Consider the following 21,187-nt stretch of genomic DNA (forward strand, 5'->3'; position numbering starts at 1 on the left):
GGTGCGGGGAGGGGGAAGATGGAGTGGGGTGGCAGCAGGAGAAGGCGGTTTGGCTGAGGAGATGAGCACAACTGCTGACACGAGGTGCTTTCCAGCCCACCTCCCCCCTCCATTCCCACCCCATCCTGCCCCCTATCCCCTCCCCAAAGTGAAACTTTCTACCCAGCCTGGATCCCTGTTCTGTGACCTCAGCAGTGCACGGGGCTGGATACAAGACCGCCGGCAGGATGGGCGTCAGTACTGTATGTTCTTTCATGTAAACCACACACAACACTGCACGCGTGATGTCTACAGCAGATTACCAGTCAGTCAGGAAACTGAGATGGTGGGAGGGACGAGGGAGGGTGCAGAGGGTTGGAGGGGTGAGGGGTGAGAAGAGGTGTAAGGGGAAGAGGGTGGAGGAGAAACGGTAGAGGAGGGGGTGGAGAGGGGGGTAGGGGAGGGGTGTGGGGAGAGTGGCAGAGAGGGACATACACGGAGCAAAGGCAGAGAAGGGAGACGAGAAAGAAAGAGGGACAGAGACAGACACACATACACACACGATGGAATAAAGGCACGCAAACAGTTAAAGGTTTTATTTCACTTTTCAACTTGAAGTGTAGAATCTTCAAATCCTCCAAACCACAGCTAAGTGATCTTTGCGAGAAGCCACCACGTGGTTAACTTACTTATCGCCCACCTCCTTCCTTGCCCCACATACCACCCGCACGCTGAAGCCCCTTTGGTGAACAGACCCAGTACCTGCGTGTGCCAATAGATGCATTCGGAGGCGCAGACTATCTAGAAACCCTTTCCCACATACGTCGCAGGGGTAGGATTTCACCGGCTCCAATGGTCTGCAAAATAACGGGGCACGCGGCTTAAAGGCAAGAAAGCACCAGTACTGAAAACAATCAATCTCAGAGGTTTGGGAACAGAGCAGGGGAGATATATGTTAATTGAAATAGGGAGGGCTGTGGGTTACAGAGGTGAGGTGGGGTGGGGTGTAGGGGCTGGAGAGAGTCACTGAGTAAAGGACAATAGGGATTTATCTCAAATTGCTTCTTGTCCGCGACTCCCTCAGATTCCTACCCGCTTCTCTGTGTCCCCCGTCTGTGTGATCTCTCAGGTCCCTATACCCCTCCCCATCTCCGTTATCTCTCAGGTCCCTACAACGCCCCCCCCCCGTCTGCGTGATCTCTCAGCTCTCCCCATTATATCTCAGGTCCCTACACCTCAGACCGTCTCCATGATCTCTCCTGTTCGTACACCTTTCCCCATCTCTGTGGCCACCTCCTGCTCCTACAGCCCACCCTGTTTCCTTGATCTCGCCCGTCTCGGTAATCTCTGGGGTCCTTTCATCTTTTCCTGTCTCTCTGACCCTTCCAGCCCTAGCCCCCTACTAGTCTTGCTGACACACTCCACTCGGGTCCTGTATCTGTCCCCATCTCTGTGACCCCCTACGCTCCGCCCTCTCCAGCTATGCTCTACCCACTGATGACACAAATGACGCACGGACCTATCGCCATCCGCCTCGCCCGCCCCCTGCTCTCTCACCTCGGATTGGATTCCGGCACCGCTCCGCCAGGCAATCCGGTGGCCTGGTCCTCCGGTGCCAGTGCCGGCCAGTGACGTCCGAGTGGGACGGTGGTAACCACGGGTAGCGGTCGACCGCTTGGAGAGGTGATGACACTGCCGCGGGGCAGTGGGGGTTCGGCTGCGACCGAGAGCTGGAGGCCTGCGGCTGCCTCCAGCAGGCGCTGGCGCAGACCGTCCATGGCCAGCAGCCCTGCGGCCCGCAGCAGCTCGCCCAGCTCATCGGTCCGTGCATCCAGCGCGCCGGTGTACGAATAATCGAGGATGTGGGCAAAGGTGCGGCCGGCCAGCGAGTCGAGCGTGTAGCGGGGACCAGGCGACTGGAAGAGGCGCTCCAGTGTGCGGCTGGCGCAGGCCAGCACCAGACGGTGGGCGGCGAACTCCTGGCCTCCGGCGTGGATCACTACGTCGCACAGACTAGCCCGCTGCCGGAGCCGCTGCGCCCTGCCCAGCAGCTGATCCGGGTAGCCCGCGTCCCGTAGGCGGATCCTAGACATGCTGACAGGCTTGGGCCCCGGGCCGGCGGCCCCCTCGGGCATCTGAACTCTGCGGACAGAAAGAGGGGGAATGCGGGTTAAAAGTGGGAAGTAACTATCTATCTAATATTATCTACATTAGGGTATAAACCCCCCGCCCCTATTTCACTGAGGAAAAAATCCTGTCCCTTTATACCCACTGACTTTAATCAACCCCTGCCCCCCATCTTGGAAACACTTAGTCCGCTCCCTATACTCTTACTGGGAGTATAAACCTACTTCCCTGCCCCTATTTCCTCACTGTGGGTATAACCCTTTCTGTGGCCTCTCTACCTGCAAAATGGAGTACAATCCTGCTCCCCTTCTGCTCCATACTGTAGCTAGGTCTATGAGTTCATATCATATAGAATATAACCCTCCTTCCCCCCCCCCCACCCTACTTTGGGTATAATCACCTCTCTTGATCACTGCATTCTAACTTGGGTTACACCTGTACCCTCACTGGGGTTATAACCCCTCTTTCCTATTCTGTACACTCACTAGGTGTATAAACCTCATCCCCTGCATGAGGTATAATCACCTCTCCTCTGGTCCCTGCCTCTGATAGAACAGTACAGGAGATGGACAGGCCTTGTGGTGCACGATGTTGTGCCAAGGTAATTAACCTAATGATGCAGGGAAAATTTACAATGTTTCTGGGAGTTAGAGATGTTGAATATGGTGGAACTTTATTCCCTGGAGCGCAAGAGAATGAGGGGAGATTTTATAGAGGTGTCAATAAGGTGAATGCATGTAGGTTTTTATCCCCTTGGGTTGGGTGAGATTAGAACTAGAGGTCACAGGTAGGCTACGGGTGAAAGATGAAATGTCTAAGGGGAATAATCCTTTCCAAAATCTCCATATACTTCCTGCCATGAAGGAATGCAATATTCCGTATGCTGTCTAATCAGTTTTATAAAACTGATAGCATGACACTATTAATGCTCAGGCTGTCAAAGCTCGGAGTCCAGTTCTGGAATTCTCTATAAGCAAGTTTGCATGTTCAGAAACAAATTTCATGACACATGACAGTGATAAAGGGTATGAGGAGAAGGCAGGGGAGTGGGGATGAGTGGAAGAATTGGATCAGCCCATGATGGAATGGTGGAGCAGACATGATGGGCTGAATGGCCTACTTCTGCTCCTGTATCTTACGGTGTTATAATAAACCTGATTCCGTTGTTCCTTCCTGAGTGCTCATGGCTTTTCTCTGGGTGCTCTGGTTTCCTCCCATTGGTAGATTTATTGGTCTTTGTAAATGTCCAGTGATTAGACTCGGGTTCAGATCATTGGGCTACTGGGTGGCGCAGCTCGCTGGGCCGGAAGGGCCTATTCCACGCCGTATGTAAATAAAAAGTTACGACATAATTGCCTTCAATTAGCAATTCCTGATTTTTGAACGGTGACAACCCCCTCCCCTCCCCACCCCACCCCCATCTCAGAAGCAGCAGCATATGCTGTTTGCACCCACTCCTCAGGATCTGAAGACAAAAAACAAACCAGTGGAGGAGCTCAGTCAGTCGAGCAGCATCTGTGGAGGCAGAGGCATCGCTGACCCGAAATGTGGATAATTCCTCTTCCTGCAGATGCTGCTTGGCCTACTGTGTTCCTCCAGCAAATTGTTGCTCCAGATTCCAGCGTCTGCAGTCTCTTGTGTCCCTCTCCTCAGCAGCTTATTATATTTGCACCCTTCTCACTCTTCAAAACCTTTGGGTACAAAGACCAGCCAATCCAAACTTTTCCTCTTACTTTAGGGATGGGTTTAGTAAACCTCCAAATTGTTTCTTAAACAGGAACATATTGAGAGAGGGGGCATTATTGTGCACATAGAGAAGGTGCAGGTAGAAATTTACAGCACAGTACAGGCCTTTTGGCCCATGATGTGCCAACTTTCTATCCTACTCCACAATCTGTAGCCATCTGTAGATTTCTGGCAAGATTGCATCAGCAACCAACGGTGACATCTTACAAAACTAGCAGATACTCTTCTAAATATCACTCACAACATGCTGGAGGAACTCAGCAGGTCAGGCAGCATCCGTGGAGCTCCCCCACCTTCTTTATGGGGCCTCTGCCCCTTCCCTCTTCAGTCCTGACGAAGGGTTCCGGCCCGAAACGTTGACTGATCATTTCCACCGATGCTGTTTGACGTGCTGAGTTTCTGCAGTGTGTTGTGAGTGTTGCTTTGACCCCAGCATCTGCAGATTATTTTGTGTTTACTCTTATAAATATACTACTTCCCAACTGCGATCAATTGCAGCCTGTAATTTCCCTTTTAAGAATGTATTTATGGTCTGACTGAACAATCTGGCGCTTCTGCGATTTCCTGGGGGATCCAGTGTGGATGAGATCCTGTGTTGATTCCTAATGGCGGAGCATGACCCTACCAGCTCCAGACCTCCACACCGATTAAAGTGTTGAGCAAGATTAAAATTGTCAAGGACAAGAGCAGAAAACAAACAGGCGTTCAGCACCATCTGACTGGTCTCCCTCACTGCTACTGGTGGGCAGAAGGCGCAGGAGCCTTAGGTTCCTGCAACCATTGGGCTACTGGACAGGCTCGACTGAGTGCTCCACGGTTGTGGACTTGTTTCCGGATCTCTGCAATTCATGTTCCTTGTGTTTTTTCGTATACTTTTTTTTACAATTTTCATGATTTCATCTGAGTGCTTCCACAGTGAACTAACCCTGTGGCCATCAGCACAGCACTGAGGATTCAATTTTGGGGTCTCTGCAGTTAATGTTTACTTTTTATTGTTGGCACGATTTGGGTTTTGTTTGCACTTTGGGAGTTTGATGGTCTTGTGTGGGTTTTTCTTTAAATGAGTTCTATGTGTTTCTTGTTTTGTGGTTGCCTACAAGAAGAAAAATCTCAAACTTGTATACTGTATACAAACTTTGATAATATCTGTATCTTGAACTTTGATTTTCCTTTCATTCATGTCCCTATTTAAGAGTCTCTTAAATGTCCCTAACGTATCTGCCTTTACCGCGACGCCTGGTAGGACATCCCACTCACCCACCACTCTCTGTTTAATAAAAACCTACCTCTGACGTCCCCGTTTATTTAGAGATCCAGCACAGACAGGCCCTTGCAGCCCAATGAGTGCCGCCCAGCAACCCACCTATTTAACCCCAACCTAATCACAGAACAATTTACAATGTCCGATTAACCCACTGACCAGTACATCTTTGGACTGTGTGAGGAAACCTACATGCTCATGGGAAGGATGTACAAACTTCTAACAGATTGTACCAGAATTGAACTCTGAACTCTTGTCGCCCCGAGCTGTAAAAGTGTTGCGCTAAATGCTGCACTGTCGTTACTCCCTTCACTTTCCTCTAGTCACCTTGACATTATGTCCTCTCGCATTAGTCATTTCCACACTGGGAAAATGCTGTCAATTCTAGCTTTACCTCATATCATCTTACACATCTCTAGCAAGTCACCTCTCATCCTCTGCCACTCCAGAGAAAAAAGCCCGAGCTTGTTGAACCTCTCCTCATAAGACATGTTCTCTAATCCAGGGATCACCCTGGTAAATCTCTACACCCTCTCTAAAGCTTCCATATCCTTCCTGTAATGGGACAACCAAATATTCCAAGATGTGGCTAAAGCCTCTTAAAAGTCTCTATCATATCTGCCTCCACCAAAACATCTTGTAGTGGTCACACTAGTAGGGGAAAAACGTAACTGTTCCCCCCCCCCCACCCTTTCTATCCACACCTCCTTGCAATAAACAACAATCTGTTAGTCTTGCTCATTATCTGCTGGACTGATGTACCAGCCTGTTGTGAATAATTTAGCAGGACACCAAGGCAAGATCCCTCGACATCTCAGCATCCCAACTGCATACAAAATGTAGCTGCTTCAAAATCAGATTGTAACAAACTGCTGGAGGGCGGGCTGCAACTGCGGGCATGTAAGGAAGGAATACTGATGTTTTGGGTTCAGATACTGCACCAGAACACACCAACAATGTCCTCTCCCTTGTAGGAATAAAGTAAAGAACTTTTTTTTGTAGTTTGTTACTTTATGCTTGCTTATTTTATATAATCACTTCTATACCTGTAATTGTTCAGTAAATTTTGAGCTATTGTCATACTGTATAGCTGATTCTGTATTTGTTCTAGAAGGTTTTCTGCAGCTGTTGTCCTATTGAACCTGGCTGATTCATAGGTTATCTATGGAATGTACTGCATCTCTGGGTGGAGATGACCAAGACTTCTTCGCACTGTCTTCTTGTAACACTTAAAATAGTCATACCCACTGGGTTTAATGCCTCATTCTTGACTTCTGAAGAACTTCTGGATGAATATCACCAGATCCAACAAGGGCTTGAGGCTTTTCGATTATGAGGAGATACTGCCTGACCTGCTGAGTTCCACCAGCAGTTAATATTTTGCTCTGGATTCCAGCATCTGCAGTCTCTAGTGTCTCCTCACAAGGTATCATTGCCATTTTAAAATGCTTGGCAAACCTAGCTTTCCCAATCTGGGTCACACCTTTCCCTATCTCTGTAACCCCCTCCAACCCTGACAATCCTCCCCATCTCTGTAACTCCCCTCCAACCCTGACAATCCTCCCCATCTCTGTAACCCCCCTTCAACCCTGACAATCCTCCCCATCTCTGTAACCCCCCTTCAACCCTGACAATCCTCCCCATTTCTGTAACCCCCCTTCAACCCTGACAATCCTCCCCATCTCTGTAACCCCCCTTCAACCCTGACAATCCTCCCCATCTCTGTAACCTCCTCCAACCCTGACAATCCTCCCCATCTCTGTAACCCCCTCCAACCCTGACAATCCTCCCCATCTCTGTAACCCCCTCCAACCCTGACAATCCTCCCCATCTCTGTAACCCCCTCCAACCCTGACAATCCTCCCCATCTCTGTAACTCCCCTCCAACCCTGACAATCCTCCCCATCTCTGTAACCCCCCTTCAACCCTGACAATCCTCCCCATCTCTGTAACCCCCCTTCAACCCTGACAATCCTCCCCATCTCTGTAACCCCCCTTCAACCCTGACAATCCTCCCCATCTCTGTAACCCCCCTTCAACCCTGACAATCCTCCCCATCTCTGTAACCCCCTCCAACCCTGACAATCCTCCCCATCTCTGTAACCTCCCTCCAACCCTGACAATCCTCCCCATCTCTGTAACCCCCTCCAACCCTGACAATCCTCCCCATCTCTGTAACCCCCTCCAACCCTGACAATCCTCCCCATCTCTGTAACCCCCTCCAACCCTGACAATCCTCCCCATCTATGTAACCCCCTCCAACCCTGACAATCCTCCCCATCTCTGTAACCCCCTCCAACCCTGACAATCCTCCCCATCTATGTAACCCCCTCCAACCCTGACAATCCTCCCCATCTCTGTAACCCTCCTCCAACCCTGACAATCCTCCCCATCTCTGTAACCCCTTCCAACCCTGACAATCCTCCCCATCTATGTAACCCCCTCCAACCCTGACAATCCTCCCCATCTCTGTAACCCTCCTCCAACCCTGACAATCCTCCCCATCTCTGTAACCCCCTCCAACCCTGACAATCCTCCCCATCTATGTAACCCCCTCCAACCCTGACAATCCTCCCCATCTCTGTAACCCCCTCCAACCCTGACAATCCTCCCTATGTCTGTAACCCCCTCCAACCCTGACAATCCTCCCTATGTCTGTAATCTCCGCTAACCCATATGGTGCCCATGTGATTTCTTTCCTTTTTCTCACATATGTTACTCTAAGCTTGTGGAGCTACTTGAACTCCATCTCTGAATACATCTTCTGCTGCATGATGATTTAATATGACACATCAAATCATCACTGGTGCAGCCAATTGGTTTTAGAAGTCAAATAATTAGTTAAATGATGATCTGTTTTTGGAGACCTGTGTGTAGTCAAGGTATTTCAACTGATTGTAGTGAAAATACACCTATATCTGGAAGGTCCGACTGCTTGTGAGTCAGTATCCTGGCAAAAACTACACCATGAAGACAAAAGAACACTCCAAACAACTCTGCAAAAAGCAGAAGTCATGGGATGGATACAAGACAATCTCCAAGTCATAGAATATCACTTGGAGTACAGTTAAGTCAATCATCAAGAAATTGAAAGAATATGGCACAGCTGTAAATCTGCCCAAAGCTGGCTATCCTCAAAAACTGAGTTATCGTGCAAGGGGACTAGTGAGGGAGGCCACCAAGCGACCTGTGACAACTCTGGAGGATTTACAATCTTCAGTGGCTGAGATGGGAGAGACTGCGCACACAACAACTGTTGCCCGGGTGCTTCACCAGTCACAGCTCTATGGGAGAATGGCAAAGAGAACGTCACTGTTGAAAAAAAAACTCACATGAAGTCTCGGCTAGAGTCTGCTAAAAGGCATATGGGAGACTCTGAAGTCAGCTGGAAGAAGGTTCTATGGTTTGATGAAACCAATATCAAGCTTTTTGGCCATCAGACTAAATGCTATGTTTGGCATAATCAAAAACACACCCCATTCCTACTGTTAAGCATGGTGGTGACTGCATCATACTGTGAGGATGCTTCACTGCAGCAGGCCCTGGATGGCTTGTGAGGGTAAAGGGTAAAATGACTGCAGGAAAATCCTAGAGGAAAACCTGATGCAGTCTTCAAGAGGACTGCAGCTTAGGAGAAGATTTGTTTCCCATCAAGACAATGACCCCCAGCATAAAGCCAAAGCTACACAGGAATGGCTGAAAAACAACAAAGTTAATATCCTGGGGTGGCCAAATCAGAGTCCAGACCTTAATCCAATTGAGAATTTGTGGCTGGACTTGAAAAGGGCTGTTCACTCACAATCCCCATGCACTCTGACAGAGCCTGAGCAGTTTTGTAAAGAAGAGTGGGAAAAAATTGCAGTCTCCAGATGTGCAAAGCTGATAGAGACTTCTCCATACAGACTCAAGGCTGTAGTTGCTACCAGAGGTGCATCTACTAAATACTGACTTGAAGGGGGTGAATACTTATGCAATCAATTATTTTGTTTTATATTTGTAATTAATTTAGATCAGTTTGTAGAGCTGTGTTTTCACTTTGACACAAAATAGTCTTTTTTTTGTTGATCAGTCTCAAAAAAGCCAAATTAAATCCACTGTGATTCAATGTTGTAAAAAAATTTAAAAAATGAAAACTTCTGAGGAAGTTCCATGAATACCTGTTATAGGCAGATAGAATGTACATAGAATAGCAGATGCAGCCTGGGATCTAATCTGAGCATTTGGGATGTTTATATATAGAATAACAGACCCCAGATGTAGGTTACAGGTTGGGAGCTAATCCAAGGGTTTGGTGGGTTTACACAGAGAGCAACAGACCCCCAGGAGTGGGTTACAGGCTGGGATCTAATCCAGGGGTTTGGGGGTTTTTAATACAGAATAACAGGTCCCTGGTAGTGGGCTATAGGCTGGAGTCTAATCCAGGTGTTCAGGGGGTTTATATGTAGAACAACAGACCCCACAGGAGTGTGTTATAGGCTGGGATCTAATCCAGGGGTTTGGGGGTTTTTAATACAGAATAACAGGTCCCTGGTAGTGGGCTATAGGCTGGAGTCTGATCCAGGGGTTCAGGGGGTTCATATGTAGAACAACAGACCCCCAGGAGTGTGTTATAGGCTGGGATCTAATCCAGGGGTTTGAGGGTTTATATATAGAATAACCCCCCCCCCCCACCCAATAGTGGGTTACAGCTGCAAAATACCCAACTCCTGATGGTGATTTACACTGTACAATGCAACTGACAATTTCAGGGTGTGGTTCTTATCTCCGGAGGTGTTGGTGTGTACCGAGGCGACTACAAACTGCAAATAACAGTGTAGCATTGATCACTCTGTTGGTTTGACACTTGTGCATCAGCACTATTATAAATGCAAATATTAAAGAACCACCAGGGATTGTTGTTAACCAGGACCACAGCCCTTTGCATAATAACCTTTAATTGCCACCACACACTTTGTCCACCACACACAGGCCCCGTGAGCGACCACATCGGTTCCGTGCTGGGGACACACTGTGGGGCCGCGCCCTCCAGTTCCCATCAAAGCAAGATCCCTGCAACCTTGTGCTATCGGTAACCTTTTTGCTCACGGGTGTAGGGTGGTGGGGGCAGGCAGTCAGTATGGGCGAGAGGACAGAATAATCTACCCTCACCACCCAGGTCACATCCTCTTTTCATTACTGCCATCTGGGAACCTTAAGATCCACACTCAATGTTCCAGGAACAGCTTCTTCCCCTCAGTCATCAGATCTCTAACAGTCCATGAACCCCTGAATACTGTCTTGCCATTCATCTTTGGCACTGTTTACTGATTGTAATAGTAAAATTATGTCCTGCTGCCACAAAACACAAACTTCACAACATCTCACTAATAATAAACTTGATTCTGAAACATTAACACAGTTTCTCTCTGTAGGTGCCGCCCGATTAAATTTTACTTCGCAGTTTTATTTTATGTTCTTTGCTTCCAGGCTTGTATGAAACTGAGACAGACAGTCATGTGAAGTCATGCAGGGGAGTTTAATATTATTAAGGTCACCAGAGTGGGGTAGCGGGTAGAGCTACTGCCTCTCAACTCTAGAGACCATATGATATAAGAGCCATTTGGCCCATCGAGTCTGTTCCACCATTCGAACATAGCTGATTTATTAACCATCTCAAACCCATTCTCCAATCTTTCCCCTGTAACTTTTGACACCCTTACTAAGCAAGAACCTATCAGCTGCTTTAAATATGGTCATGAATACCACAGATTCACTACCCTGTGGCAAACCTGGCGTGTGTGTGTGTGTGTGTGTGTTGAGGGGGTGAGGGTAGAACCCAGGGGGAGTTGATGAGAATGTAGAGTGTGGAGGGGGTGGTATGTAACAGGATCAGTATCAATGACTGATCAATGGTCAGAATGGCCACTGTGGGCCGAAGGGCCGTACACACAGAGAACATGTGAACTCCACAAAGACAGTGCTGCAGACTGGGATGGAACCCGGGTTATTGGAGCTGTGATGTAGCCTCTCCAGCCTCCACTCCACTGGGCTATCCTAGCAAAGAACAGAGGGTGTATTGGAATAAAAGGGCAAAGAATCAAACAACAGTTGCTGGGCATGTGCAGGAGAGCATGGGTTGCAGGGGTGCATGTGAATAGAGGGGGGTAGAATGGGATTAATGGAATTGCTCCTGTGAGCTAGCTCAGAGTAGATGGCTGAATGTCCATCTGTGTTAGACTGGTTTGGAGAGTATTAACTACAAGGTGAGGACGTGGGAGCTTTGGAGATGGTGCAGAAGAGATGGTTAGAAGACCACAAGATACAGGACTAGGACCATAAGATAGCAGAACTAGATCATTTAGCTCATCAAGTGGGTTCCATCATTTATGGATGATTTTTTTTAACCCCATTCTCCTCAAAACCCTTATCCCCCTTACTAATCAAGAGCCCGTCAATCTGCCTTAAATATACCCAGTGGGACTTGCCCTCCATGGCCATCTGTGGCAATCAATTCCACAGATTTACCACCATCTGGCTAAAGAGATTCCTCCTTATCTCTGTCCCAAAGGACATCCCTTTATTCTGAGGCCATGCCCTTGTATACTATAGGGAACACTCTCTCCACATCCACTCTATCTAGGCCTTTCAGTATTCAGATGGTTATAATGAGATCCACCCTCATTGTTGTGAACTCTAGCAAGTAGAGGCCCAGATAAATGAAATGTATATCCTTTTATTCCCGGTATCGTTCTGGTGAACCTCCTCTGGACCCTCTCTCAGCACATCTTTCTTTAGATACAGGGCCCAGCATTGCTCACAATATTCCAAAAGTGGTCTGTTCAATGTCTTATAAGGCCTCAACAGTACATCCTTGCTTTTATATTCGAGCAGTTGTGGAAGGAGAGGTAATGGCGCTTGGGAGAGAGTGTGGAAGAGATTCACCACACATTCACACAAGAGACTGCAGATGCCACATCTGGAGTCACACAGTATGCTGGAGGAGCTGAGCAGCCTCTGAGAGAATAGGTCATGCCAATGTTTCAGGTTGAAACCTTACATTACACCAGTTGGGATTAGTTAGTTGAGTCAAGATAGACATGCCTTTATTAGTCGAGGCATCAAGGCCAAGGGCCAGGAAGTGATGTAACTTAGGGTGCTTCTGGGGTATTGCATTCAGTTCTGGTCGCCCATTACTAGAAGGATGTGGAGGAGTTCAAGAGGGTGTAGAAGGTGTTCACCATGATGCCGCCTGGCTTAGAGGGCTTGAGCTATAAGGAGAGGTTGGACAGACTTGGGTTCTTTTCTCTGGAGCAGAGGAGGCTGAGGGTAGACCAGATAAAGGCTTACAATATTATGAGAGGTATAGACAGAGCAGACAGCCAGTATCTTTCTACCAGAGATGTAACGTCTCATACAAGAGAGAATGCATTTAAGGTAAGAGGGGGTAAGTTTGGAGCAAGTTTTTTTTTACACAAAGAGCGGTGTGTGTCTGGAGTGGGTGGGAGTGGAGGCAAATTCAATAGAGGTGTTTAATAGGCTCTTAGATAGGCACATGAATGGAGGGGTATGGACATTGTGAAGGTAGAAGTGATACATTTAGCTAGGCGTTTAATTGGTTTGGCACATGGTGGGCCATGCTGTTCTATGGCGAGCTAAAGGGCATGTTCCTGTTCTACGAGTAATGCTTCACTGGGAAGGCAAGAAGGAAACGTTGATGGAGGGTGCAGCAGAGAGAGGGGGGGAGGGAGGGCCAGCATGGGTGGTGGCTCACGAGAGGGGTAGAGAGATGGAGAGAGGGATACTACCCACACAATCATGACTAATATCAGAAGCTGTGGCAAATGTGTAGGCCGTTGATATACAGTCGATGCGTTTCCTGTTATTGCTTGCACCGGGCTAGGTAATGTTTTCGGAAGAAGTCTGTCAGCACATCCCGACCAAAGAGCTGGAACGGTGACTCGTTGGCAATGGCGGGACGGGGTTTTTTTTGGGGGGGAGTGGGAGGAGCGGGTGAGACTCAGTAGCCCCAAATGGCCGATCTACTGCGGGCTGTGGCAAAACGGTTTGGAGATGGCCTGCTTGGGTCTCTTCGAGGGGAAAGCGCCCAAGGCGCAGTGTTAGCGGTTAACGTGCGGGGGTAGGGGGGACTCCACTCTGACAATCCCCTTCCTCCAACCCCAGCCACAACCCACCCAGTCAACCCCAGCTATCACCCTCTCTCTGCGCCCCCCACCAAGTTGGGAGGTGTTGGGCACCAGCTCCAGGAGGGCTCCAAAAATACACAGCAACACAGACAAATCACCGTAGGAGCTCAGCAGGCCAGGCGGCAGCTATGGAAAAGAGTAAACAGTCGACGTTCTGGCCCGAGTCCCTTCCTTTCTAATCTTGATGTAGGGTCTTGGCCTGTAACATTGACTATCTGCTCTTTTCCTTAGTTGCTGCCTGCCCTGCAGAGTTTGTGTGGTGCTTTGGATTTCCAGCATCTGCAGATTTTCTCATGTTTGCAACCATACAGTGATCAGCTCAGATGTCTGGGGGAGAGGGGCACCCATCTCCGCCCTTGGCCTATGGGCCTGGCCAATTGTGGGGTCATTCTGTGCAGAGGCTCCCGCCACACCGGTGCAAAAGCATCTCCAGAGATGTCACAGGTATTAGCATATGCAGCACTTTCCTGGTGGTGGGATTTGAGGGGGTGGGGGGAGAGGCAGACAGAAGAGAAATTTTAGGAACAGATGCCCTATGTTCCTAAACACGCAAGTCTCTTTCGCCTCACAGAGACAGCCTATAGAGCTCCTTCTCAGAGGTGGTGGGGAAGGAGTGGAGAGTTGGAACCAGGAAGGTTATGGACAGATGTGCCACAAGGGGTTTGGCAGTCATCTTCAACTCAAAGGGAATGACTTGAAGAATAGGAAATCGACACTGTGGAGGCCGACTCAGGAATGAATTGGCTCTGTCTATAAACGGCAGCAGTCCAAGTTTAACACACTCGACATCAGGGAGAAAACATCAATCAGTGCTGAACATCAAATCTCCTCACACCCGCATGGAACAGGGCGAGGATTACGCTGACTCTAACCTTTTTTGTTTGTTTGAATATGGTTTTGTTAATCTTTTCCTGTGCTGCAACAGTGTAGAGGGAACTTTGTTCTGTTTGTAACATGCCTTGTCTCTCTCCTGGGAGGTTGTGTGTGATGGGACAGTGTAGAGGGAGCTTCAATCTGTGTCTGACCCAGGAGTGTGTGATGGGACATTGAGTCTGACCCCGGGCGTGTGTGTGTGATGGGACAGTGCTTCGCCATCTATAATTAGAATCCAGTAAGAAGTGCTGAATTAGGCATCTTCCCTTTGTTGTAGTTTTAATTTGCAAATTTAATAAACTCTTTCTGTGATTCCCATGCTCTGAACGTAGATTTAACTTGCGTGCTTTCTGCCATCTCCTTCCAATGGTACTGGGAGAGGATGACTCAGAGTGTGAAGGCGAGAGATTGGGAGTGACGGGGCCAGTGGAAGAGGTACAGGCAGAGAGGGAGACAGACAGAGGGAAAGAGGCAGAGAAAGGAAGGTGAGGAGACTGGACGAAAGAATGACAGATTCATAGAGGGAGAGGAAGAGAAGTGATAAGAGAATAGAAAAAGATAGAGATAGACAAACTGGAGGAAGTGCACACAGTCATACAGTATTGAAACAGGCCTTTCGGCCCATCTTGCCCACGCTGAGCAAGCAACCTACCTGTATTAATCACATTTCCCTGTTTGGCCCATATCCCTCTAAACAGAATGCAACTGTCTCTTAAACATTGTAAATATAATTACCTCTATCAGTTCCGTGGGAAACTCATTCCATATACAGGCCAATTCTGTGTGAAAAACCTGCTCTTCAGGTCACCTTTAAATATTTCCCCTCTCTCACCGTAAACAGTGCCTTCTAGTTTTTGACTCCCCTAACCTGGGGAAAGTCTGTGACCATCCACCTTATCTTTGCCCCTCATGATTTTATAAACCTCTATAAGGTCACCCCTCGGCCTCCTTCACTCCAGGGAAACAGTCCCAGCCTGTCCAGTCTCTCCTGGTAATTCAATCCCTCCAGACCCGGTAACATCCTTGCAAATGTCTCCTGCACCCTCTCCAGCTTCATGACATCCTTCCTACAACTAGGCGATTAGAACTACACACAATAAAATGTGGTCTCACCAACATCTTGTACATCTGTAACATAACGTCCTAAGTTCTGTACTCAGTGCCCTGAATGATGAAGGCCAGCATGCTAAATGCCTTTTTCACCGACTTATCTACCTGTGTCACCACCTTCAGGGAACCTTGTACATGTACTCCTGCTCTATCTGTTCTACAACACTCCCAAGGACCATGTCATTCGCAGTGTAAGTCCTACCCTAAAGCGTGCCAAAATACAACACCTCACACTGGTCCACTCAGCCAATTGATCTTAATCCTCCATAGCCTTACACAACCTTCTTCTCCACCCACCGCACGACCAACTCTGGTGTCATCAGTACACCAACAACCAAATTGTTAATATCGATGATAAATAACAGTGGACCCACAACACACCACAGGCCTCTAATCTGAAAGACAACCGTCTACTGACATCTTCTGTCTCTAAACCCATTTTCATTCTCACCTTAGATATAATGTGATCTGATCTACCAGACCAGCCAACTATGTAGGACCTTGTCAAAGACCTTGCTAAAGTCCATGTAGGCTGCATCTACTACCAGGCCCTCATCAATCCCCTTGCCCACCTCTTCAAAAAACTCAATCAAATTCTTGACACATTTTCCCACACACAAACCCATGCTAATCGGTCCCTGCCCTTCCAAATGCAAGCAGATCCTGTCTCTTCCCCTCTAGCAATTTTCCCACAGGAGAATGGTGGGAAGGAGAGAGTCAAGCAGAAATGGAGAGAGAGAGAGTGTCAAAGAGAAATGGATAAAGAGAGAGGTAGAGATAAAAGAGAGAAAGAAGTAGGGAGAGGGATATGGAAATCAGTGCCCATTAGAGCTGATTCTGGGACAGAGAGAGAGAGTGAGGGATGTGAAAATTTGTGCCCATTAGAGCTGATTCTGGGACAGAGGGAGAGAGTGAGGGATGTGAAAATTTATGCCCATTAAAGCTGATTCTGGGACAGAGGGAGAGCATAAGCGTGAAAGACATACAGCGAGTGGAAAGAGTGGGGGAAAGGGATTTTGAAACCTTTTTGCGCCATTAGAGCTGACTCTGGGACAATGAGCAATAAAAAAGAGAGAGAAGTGGAGGAGGGAGATGAGCGGAGAAAGAGGCAGAAAGAAATGAACAGAGATATATGAAGGGAAGGGGGAAATAATAGGAGGGAGCAAATGAGACAGAAGAACTGGCTGCCAGTTCAGCATGACACACTCATGACAGACATTGCATCACCCACAGCTATGCGGCGATTGACTGCAGGATGCCGCTGATATTTCTCAAAAGCTTGGGGTTTAATGGGTTAATCGACTCAGAGCGCAGCACAGAAAGCGGGAGACTAGTACAGTACGCGGACCATAACCTCAACAGATATGAGTGTGAAATAACAATCAACGCCTCCGAGATCAGAACTGTTAGACCTTCAGAGCAACCTCACAACAACAACTGGAAAACCACCAGAAATGTCACTGAATGACTGTGCAAACTGCCTGAGCTCAACCTTCAGCGCGTTCCGGAGACCCAGTCATCATCTGTATGAACCCCTGAACCTCTGGATTAGATCCCAGCCTGTAACCCACTCGGGGATCTGCTACCCCACCTCCTCCCGCAAACACCTGGATTACATCCCAGCCTGTAACCCACTCCCAAGGATCTATTATTCTATATATAAACCCCCTGAATCCTTGGATTAGAACCCAGATTGTAACCCATTCTCGGGGATCTGTTACTCAATACAGTGGCATGCAAAAGTTTGGGCACCCCTGGTCAAAATTTCTGTTTGAATAGTTAAGTGAGTAGAAGATGAACTGATCTCCAACAGTCATAAAGTTAAAGATGAAACATTCTTTTCAATATTTTAGGCATTTAGTGTATTATTTTTGTTTTGTACAATTTTAGAGTGAAAAAAAGGAAAGGAGCGCCATGCAAAAGTTTGGGCACCCCAAGAGATTTGAGCTCTCAGATAACTTTTACCAAGGTCTCAGACCTTAATTAGCTTGTTAGGGCTATGGCTTGTTCGCAGTCATCGTTAGGAAAGGCCAGGTGATGCAAATTTCAAAGCTTTATAAATACCCTGACTCCACAAACCTTGTCCCAACAATCAGCAGCCATGGGCTCCTCTAAGCAGCTGCCTAGCACTCTGAAAATTAAAATAAATGACGCCCACAAAGCAGGAGAAGGCTATAAGAAGATAGCAAAGCGTTTCCTCAGTTCGTAATGTAATTAAGAAATGGCAGTTAACAGGAACGGTGGAGGTCAAGTTGAGGTCTGGAAGACCAAGAATTCTTTCTGAGAGAACTGCTCGTAGGATTGCCAGAAAGGCAAATCAAAGCCCCCGTTTGACTGCAAAAGACCTTCAGGAAGATTTAGCAGACTCTGGAGTGGTGGTGCACTGTTCTACTGTCCAGCGACACCTGCACAAATATGACCTTCATTGAAGAGTTATCAGAAGAAAGCCTTTCCTGTGTCCTCACCACAAAATTCAGCATCAGAAGTTTGCAAAGGAATATCTAAACAAGCCTGATGCATTTTGGAAACAAGTCCTGTGGACTGATGAAGTTAAAATAGAACGTTTTGGCCACAATGAGTAAAGGTATGTTTGGAGAAAAAAGGGTGCAGAATTTCATGAAAAGAACTCCTCTCCAACTGTTAAGCACAGGGGTGGACCGCTCATGCTTTGGGCTTGTGTTACAGCCAGTGGCACGGGGAACATTTCACTGGTAGAGGGAAGAATGAACTCAATTAAATACCACGAAATTCTGGAAGCAAACATCACACCGTCTGTAAAAAAGCTGTAGGTGAAAAGAGGATGGCTTCTACAGCAGGATAATGATCCTAAACACACCTCAAAATTCACAATGGACTACCTCAAGAGACGCAAGCTGAAGGTTTTGCCATGACCCTCACAGTCCCCCGACCTAAACATCATCGAAAATCTGTGGATAGACCTCAAAAGAGCAGTGCATGCAAGATGGCCCAAGAACCTCACAGAACTAGAAGCCTTTTGCAAGGAAGAATGGGCGAAAATCCCCCAAACAAGAATTGAAAGACTCTTAGCTGACTACAGAAAGCGTTTACAAGCTGTGATACTTGCCAAAGAGGGTGTTACTAAGTACTGGCCGTGCAGGGTGCCCAAACTTTTGTTTCGGGCCATTTTCCTTTTTTGTTATTTTGAAACTGTAAAAGATGTAAATAAAAAAGTAATCTTGCTTAAAATATTAAAGAAATGTGTCATCTTTAACTTTATGGCTTTTGGAAATCAGGTCATCTTTTACTCGCTTAGCTATTCACAATAACAGAAATTTTGACCGGGGTGTCCAAACTTTATATAAACCACTTGAATTTCTGGATTAGATCTCAACCTGTAACCCATTCCTGGGGATCTATATAGACCCACTAAACCTCTGAATCAAATCCCAGTGCAGGAATGAGGTAGGACACCTGACTGAGTGGTGCCACGCTCGCGCTCAGTCCCAGTGAAACTAAAGAGCTGATCAGTGACTTCAAGAAGGAGAAGGAGGGCAAACATGCGCCAGTCTACACTCGGTTGGTGGGGCGGCGGGGTCAGTGGTGGAGACGGTTATCAGCTTTAAATTCCTGGGTGTTAATATACTGGATGACCTGTGCTGGACCCAGCACACAAATGCAATCACAAGGAAGGCGCACCAGCATCTTTGCTTTCTCAGGAGGTGAAGGAGGTTCAGCTTGTCACCGAAAACTCCAACAAAGTCCTACAGATGTCCTTTAACAGGGTCTGGTACAGCAATTTGACTGTGCAGGAACGCAAGAAACTACAGTGAGTAATGCACAGCCTCAAGAAGGCAACATCTATCAACAAAGATCCCCACCACCCAGGCTGCTCCCATCAGGCAGGAGGTACAGAAGCCTGAAGCCCCAATCCAACAGGATCATTTCAACCATTCGATTCTTGAAACAGCCAGCACAATTCTAACCACTACCTCAGTATAGCAACACTAGGAACAAATTGCACCACAATGAACTTTGTTTTTTTTAATGTTCTAATTATGGTCTTTCTTCTAAAAATTGTGTATAAGTTGCATTCATATTTTCCTTGAGATTTTTATATGGCAAAACAGATACTAGTCTTTTTTCTTATTCCCTCTCTCCTCATTCCATCATCTCCCAGTCTCTACCTGTCTCACAATCTCTCTCTCTCTAACAAGAGAAAATCTGTGGATGCTGCAAATCCAAGCAACACACACAAAATGCTGGAGGAACTCAGCAGGCCAGGTAGCATCTATGGAAAAAAGTCGGGGGGAAACGTCAACTGTACTTTTTTTCCCATAGATGCAGCATTTTGTGTTGTTCTTTCTCTCTCTGTCCAGTCTCTCTTTCCCTCTGTCCCTCTCTCTCTCTCCCTCCCCACATACTCTCTTCCTCCCACTTTCTGTCTCTCTCTCTCTCCTTTCATCAATGGTGAGTGCCCTCTGTAGAAAGTGCACACACTCAAATCTGCCATTAAACAAAACTCATTACTTAAAAGATGCAGCAGGAAGAAATATCCTCTCCCAAAATCAACTGTTTGAAAGAGGAAAGAGGGAGATGGTCAGTGACAGAGAGAGAACAAGAGAGAGGAACAGATAAACATGTACAGATTCATTTCTGTTCATTCAAGGGACATGAGCTTCGTATGTCCCTAACTTAACCGTGCTTAACCGTTCATCCGTATTTACCCTTGAGAAGATGGTGGTGAATGGCTGCCTCCTGGAGATGAGAGTATTTTTTCGAAGAGAGTTCAAGGACTTTGACCCAGCAATAATGAAGGACAAACAATTATATTTCCAGCTGTGTCCTTGGAGGGCAACTTCCAGAGGGTGGTGACTCCCTTTATTTTGCTGCTCTGGTCCTTCCAGCTGGTTGAGGAAAGACCACCAGAGCATACCGACGCCCAAAAAAATTTTTGTCAGATCGATCAATTTCACTGTCAGGTACCCAAAGGAGGCAATTTCAGATCCGGATCGCTCCCTGAGTTGGACTAAATCAGGTCTTTCCCTAGCATACACAATGTCACAGCCTCCAACCCATTCTTAATTACATAGACAGGATTTTGCTGTTCTCTCTAGATCTTGAAAAATTAGCACAGAAGTTGTAATGCTCAGTTAGAACCCCCCCCCCCACCCCCTCCAATAGCTGTACATATTTGGTACAAGCGAGTGACTTGGTACTTACAGACTTCAAATTCCTGAGGATTGTGAGGGTTTCTGAGCGTATCTCTCCTGCCTGCTTACTCAATACTGCTTTAAGCATTATTCTGCTTCCTTCCCTCCTCGCTCTCTCTCCGTCTCTCTCTCATGCTCTCTACGCAAATGTCAATCAAAAAAACCACAAGAATTTACATCCTTTTGTTTGGAGGAGGAGGGAAATTACAACAACTCATGATTTATTCACGCCCCACTATATTTTTTTGAATAAAACCACACTTGTCCTTTTTAAGTAAATTTCACCTGATATTTTGACTTTATTCCTGGATCAGAGGGAAGAGTTCAATGGGCTGGAGGCAGGGAGGGTGGATCATAGCAGGACATCGGGTCAGAGAAACCACTCACATTAGTTTGACCTGGTAAATCGTCAGAGGCAGATTTACAAGGAGATCAAAGTTTGGCTCTCAGCAATGGCAGGGCAGGTGGACCAGCACCCTGTGGCCGAGGAAGGGGCTGTAGGAGGGAAGAGAGTATTCCGTACACGTTATTGTGGGCAGGAGGAATGGCAGGTGGTTCATAAATGTGAAATTTGTGGTGCAGTGGGCAGAGCTGCCACAAGGCTCCAGAGACCTCCGGTGCTGGCTGTGTGTGGAGTTTGCAGACTCTCCCTGTGACTGTATGAGTACAGCTCTGTGTGTGAAGGTCAATGTGTGTCTGTGAGAGAGACCCATCCCCAGTGAGGGTCTATTTTTGTG

The 21,187-nt window shown here is 47.3% G+C and overlaps 2 protein-coding genes across 3 annotated transcripts in view; one reads left to right on the forward strand and one right to left on the reverse strand.

The window, feature by feature from the left end:
• The window catches only part of LOC140201681 (uncharacterized), a 38,466-nt gene extending 17,886 nt beyond the window's left edge, over positions 1–20,580 (reverse strand). Inside the window, exons 1-3 of the mRNA XM_072266202.1 lie at positions 20,461–20,580; positions 1,537–2,121; positions 742–836 (exon numbers count right to left, since the gene is read on the reverse strand). Coding sequence (XP_072122303.1) covers positions 742–836; positions 1,537–2,114 — 673 coding nt within the window. The 5' untranslated portion in view covers positions 2,115–2,121; positions 20,461–20,580. The remainder of the gene's footprint in view (positions 1–741; positions 837–1,536; positions 2,122–20,460) is intronic.
• The window catches only part of psenen (presenilin enhancer, gamma-secretase subunit), a 68,153-nt gene that overhangs the window by 7,818 nt on the left and 39,148 nt on the right, over positions 1–21,187 (forward strand). The gene's annotated exons all lie outside the window — the stretch shown is intronic.

Source organism: Mobula birostris, chromosome 8 (assembly GCF_030028105.1).
Source record: "Mobula birostris isolate sMobBir1 chromosome 8, sMobBir1.hap1, whole genome shotgun sequence".
Lineage (NCBI taxonomy): Eukaryota > Metazoa > Chordata > Chondrichthyes > Myliobatiformes > Myliobatidae > Mobula > Mobula birostris.